The sequence below is a fragment of the Apaloderma vittatum genome, unplaced genomic scaffold, assembly GCF_000703405.1.
Source record: "Apaloderma vittatum isolate BGI_N311 unplaced genomic scaffold, ASM70340v1 scaffold24211, whole genome shotgun sequence".
Classification (NCBI taxonomy): Eukaryota; Metazoa; Chordata; class Aves; order Trogoniformes; family Trogonidae; genus Apaloderma; species Apaloderma vittatum.
In genome coordinates this window covers 2,803-7,571 of record NW_009701102.1, presented here as the reverse complement: position 1 = coordinate 7,571, position 4,769 = coordinate 2,803, and the positions used below count along the sequence as shown (strand labels likewise).

At 40.5% G+C, this 4,769-nt stretch overlaps 1 protein-coding gene across 1 annotated transcript; it reads left to right on the top strand.

Moving 5' to 3' along the window:
• The first annotated feature begins 1,048 nt into the window (after positions 1-1,048).
• Positions 1,049-4,204, top strand: ZNF639 (zinc finger protein 639). Its single transcript, XM_009879036.1, has 4 exons — positions 1,049-1,111; positions 1,662-1,769; positions 2,565-2,699; positions 2,969-4,204. Exons 1-4 carry the CDS (start codon positions 1,054-1,056, stop codon positions 4,114-4,116), a joined length of 1,449 nt encoding a protein of 482 aa, XP_009877338.1. The 5' UTR covers positions 1,049-1,053; the 3' UTR covers positions 4,117-4,204.
• The last annotated feature ends 565 nt before the right edge of the window (positions 4,205-4,769 follow it).

Here is a 4,769-nt window from a genome sequence, read left to right as displayed (position 1 = left end):
AGCAGCACCCCCGAGCGCGGGGCTCTTCCCGCGCAGTCGGGAAGAGCAGTGAAGGTATCTGATACTTCCAGACCACGATGTACCGTAACTTTGTGTGTTTGTGTTATTCCGCCCTTAAATTAAAACTCTTGCATCTCGTGAAGGGCCTTTTTTCCCTTGCTTTCACCCCTGGTGCATGGCATTGGCTTTAGAAGATCCCGGGCCCATAAGTGCTCTAGTGTTACGGTAAAGCACATCAGGTTACGTGTTTGTAGCTCTTCAAACGTGTTTGGGTCAATATATAGCTCAAATATTTTTCCTGTTGTCTCCAAATATATTTACATGTTGTGAAATACAGCAAAAGCGACTAACCTGGGGGCAAAAGAAAAATAAACACCCTAATGCACCTACTTTATTAATTTTGGTACTCTAAACCAAAAGAAATGTCAACTTTCTATGTTGTTTTCTAGCTTTAGTTTTTGTAGCATTGTTCATTGTAATGCTTGTGTACCTGATCCTGTTTTATTACTTCGTGGACAACTTTTAAAATGATTTAAAATGCTATCACTCCACAGATGAAAACCTGCTCGAGCTGATGTGTTCCCTACATCTGGAACCTGTACGTCCATCTGCTTCGTAGCTGCTCTGCTTGCTGATACTGAAGAGGTTAGGGTTTTGGTAAGAGACCGTGACTTTAGTTACTGTTTTCAGCATCAGAGGTTTTTCTGAAGGACTCTGGCTCAGAATACCCGGTCTCTGACAAAGGGCAACAGGGTGCTAGAGAACTGCCTCGCACTGAGCACTTGAGTGCCTGGAGTCCTGACCTGTCTCTTTTTTTAAGTGTTCTGGGGCAGGAATATGAAACTAGACTTTAGTGGTTGTGTGCATTTAATGTGTTTTTATCTGTAACATAATGGGCTGGGGGGCAAGAAAGAGGAATAGGAAAAAATCCTCTTGTGTTTGATGCTCAGGTTTTCAAAATGTGGGTACTGTTTCATAAAGTCATGAATGATAAGCTAGATAGAAGTCTAATTCTTGAATATTTTCACTTTATAATTAATTTTAGACATCAAAATGAATGAACATCCAAAAAAGAGGAAAAGGAAGACTCTACATCCTTCTCGATATTCAGGTCAGTCTAAAGTTTCAATTATGTGCACTAGGGAGTTTATTTTTTCTCAAAATAATTACTTTATGATAAGGGACCACATGTGCTAATACGTGGAAAATCAGTAACATAAAGGGTGGGATAAGAAATCTTGGTCTGAAAGCGTGCTCCGTTGTTAAGCCACTTCCAGTCAGTGCATCTCAAGTAGCGTTCTGTACTCCCAACAAATGGTGAAATTTGCCCAAGCTATAAAGTGAATATGATTCTAATTACACACAAGGGGGGAATTTTGCACAAGTTGGTATGGGGATGGCCAGAAGTGTTCAGCACTGAACAAACTGTTCTGTCACTGTCTTCTGGGGGAGAAGGGTTTGCTAATGCTTGTGTCTGGTGCTCCAAGCATCAGCCCAGCAGCTGGAAGTTGTAAATCAACAGGCGTGTTATCAGGCCAGCACAGAATTCTCCCTACACAAGAGGTAAAAGGTGGCTGGTGAAGGGAATTCCAGTGAACATTAAATATACATGTAGCTACATCAGTATGTTGGTATTAAAACTCTTTGGGGTTTTGTTTTAGATTCGTCAGGTGCAACCAAATACATAGACAACAGCGGGATCTTTTCTGACCACTGTTACAGCGTCTGTTCTATGAAACAGCCAGATATAAAGTTCTGTGATAACAGAGGTAAGACTGTGTTGTGGGGTCTTTTTCTGCTCTTCTTTACTGTGTCGTGCTCCTGTTCATAGAAGTAGATAGAATACAAAATAGGTAGCGAGTGACTTCTGAGCGTCGTTGTGATCTGATTTGCCGTAGGCTGGTGGAAGGTTGGTTGTTACGGCTGAAATACAATTTTCGAAGTACGAGCAATGACAACAAAAAGATCCTTCGATATTTATAATGATGATTAGACTTCTTTATCAAAATATCCTCTAGTTTGGTAACATAAAGCTGATGTAAATAATAGAGTTCAGAACGAGTTTACCAGCAATTGCAGTGAACCTGTACTTGCGGAAAAGAAAACGCCCTTTTATAAAACATCCACTAGCGGATGTAAAGTTTAGCAAAGCAAATATGAGGATGGATTTTTATTGTATTTATTTTTCTTTTCACTCTTAATAAATTAGCCAGCAAGTCTCCAGAAGCTGTAGAAAGCACTGTATTTTAAAATGTGTGTCCAGAAATATTTAGAATTTTTTTGTGTGTCTTTCAAATATAAAATTTAAGTATTTTAAGTTTTTTTCCAATACAATCAACTATTTTTTACTCAAATTTTAAAGACAGTTGCCACCTTCTGAATTTTTTTGTTATCTTCTGTACGTATTACTACTTTTCTTAATGTAGGTTATGATGTGACTAATATAAAAAAACAATTTTATGCAACTAGAATAAATAAGTAAGGTTTATGGTTAAATCAGATAATCAGGATGAGGCCAACCTGGACAAATGGTGACAAGGTGATCCTTCTCTTTATCTTTGCAGGTAGGTTCCACAGTCCTGCGCAGAGCCTAGACACAGATGATGATGGGAGTCCAGTGCACGCTGGGACATCTCAGTGGAGTGGGTCACACTCAAACATGGGGATGCACTACATAGACCCTAAAAGGAAGGACAGAGGTAAAGGTCAGTGTGAATTCACAGCTTAGGTTGCTGGCTTTTAGGGTGACTTTGTTGCTTTGACAGAAGAGGTGAAGGATTTGTAGTTTGTTACTCGTTTGTTAAATATAAAGCATAGTCTAGCTGGGGGAAAAGAACTGCTTTTTGCATTTGTAAGCTGCTACAACTAACTGAAAAGTTAAATGTGGACCTAAGTGTTTCAAAGGGTTCTTTTTTTATCTTCTTTTTCATTTATTATTCTTTAATTTATTATCTATTTTCTCTTGCAGATAAAGGTACTAATAATGGAATGTGCAGAGACTTGTGTGATTCACCTATATTCAGTGACAGCCCCACAGAAGAAGAGAAACCTCTAGATATTCAAACCGTAGAAATTTCTACAACAGAAGTGAATGCCGTAGAAGTTCACGATATAGAAACACAAACTGTGTCACCAGAGAAGCTAGAAGCTGAAGACCTAGAGGAAATCCCTCTGGAAACCTGTAAAATCTTTGAGAAGAACCAGGCTTTGAATATCACAGCTCAGCAGAAATGGCCTTTGCTGAGAGCCAACAGCAGTGGCTTATACAAGTGTGAGCTGTGTGAGTTTAACAGCAAGTACTTCTCCGATTTAAAGCAGCACATGATCCTGAAGCATAAGACGTGTACAGACACTCACGTCTGTAAAGTCTGCAAAGAAAGCTTCTCCAGCAAAGTGCAGCTCATCGAACATGTAAAACTACACGAGGAGGATCCGTACATCTGTAAATACTGTGATTACAAGACGGTGATATTTGAGAATCTGAGTCAGCACATCGCAGACACGCACTTCAATGACCACCTTTACTGGTGCGAGCAGTGCGATATGCAGTTCTCCTCGAGCAGCGAGCTGTACCTGCACTTCCAGGAGCACAGCTGTGACGAGCAGTATTTGTGTCAGTTCTGTGAGCATGAGACGAACGATCCGGAAGATCTGCACAGCCACGTGGTGAACGAACACGCGTGTCGACTGATAGAGCTCAGCGACAGCTATAACAGCAAGGAGCGTGGCCAGTACAGTCTCATAAACAAAATCAGCTTTGACAAATGCAAAAACTTCTTTGTGTGCCAGGTGTGCGGCTTTAGGAGCAGGCTGCACACGAATGTTAACAGGCACGTAGCTATTGAACACACCAAAATATTCCCTCACGTTTGTGATGACTGTGGGAAGGGCTTTTCAGGTATGTTGGAATATTGCAAGCATTTAAGCTCTCATTTATCTGAAGGGATTTATTTGTGTCAGTACTGTGAATACTCGACAGGACAGATTGAAGACCTTAAAACTCACTTGGATTTCAGGCATTCAGCAGATTTGCCTCATAAATGTACTGATTGTTTAATGAGGTTTGGAAATGAAAAAGATCTTCTAAGTCATCTTCAGATACATGAGACAGCGTGATTAATTTCTTTTCCTGTAATCAATTTGCTAGAATCAGAATTAATTTCCAGTCACTGACATGTGATATTAAATACAATTTTAACAGCAATTGTACAATTCTAATGTTTTCATCTTTGTTTCAGCATGTATAACAACTTGGTGTTGTGAGTTTCCTTACCTAGGGGTTTCAGTAGGAATAATCACATTTACAGTGTGTGAGAGATCAGATTTGGGGGGGGAGGGACAGTGGGAGTCATTGCACGTCATGACAGCATTTCTGATGGTCATCCTGCACTTTCACGTCTACTGCACAAGATGGGCTCTCGAGTTCAAAAAGGACAGAGAGCAAGGCAACGTGGAGCTCTGTGCTTAAGTTACACAGTTGTGCCAGTGGCGTTTCCAGCTCGTGTTACCCTCTGTGGCAGCCAGTCATTGTGCTGATGTTTAGCCAAGTGCACCACCCTGCCAAAGATAAGCGCGTTCCAAAAATTCCCAAGCATGGACATCTCCAAATTCACATAGCAGCCTGCATTTCCCACCTTGTACTCTTGATAAGCTTTTAAAATTGTCCTGTTTGTTTCTTCAAGTAGTTCTCTGACCTCATCCTTCACTTTCTTTGTTGAGCCTTTAATGTCGGCTCTTGTCTGTTGAACTATTCAACAACCATCTCTTCC

Excerpts from the sequence above, each read along its gene's own strand:
- ZNF639 (XM_009879036.1), top strand. The coding sequence starts at position 1,054 with ATGAATGAACATCCAAAAAAGAGGAAAAGGAAGACTCTACATCCTTCT. Across the intron at positions 1,112-1,661 it reads ACATCCTTCTCGATATTCAG|ATTCGTCAGGTGCAACCAAA; the intron begins GTCAGTCTAAAG and ends GTTTTGTTTTAG. Across the intron at positions 1,770-2,564 it reads AAAGTTCTGTGATAACAGAG|GTAGGTTCCACAGTCCTGCG; the intron begins GTAAGACTGTGT and ends TTATCTTTGCAG.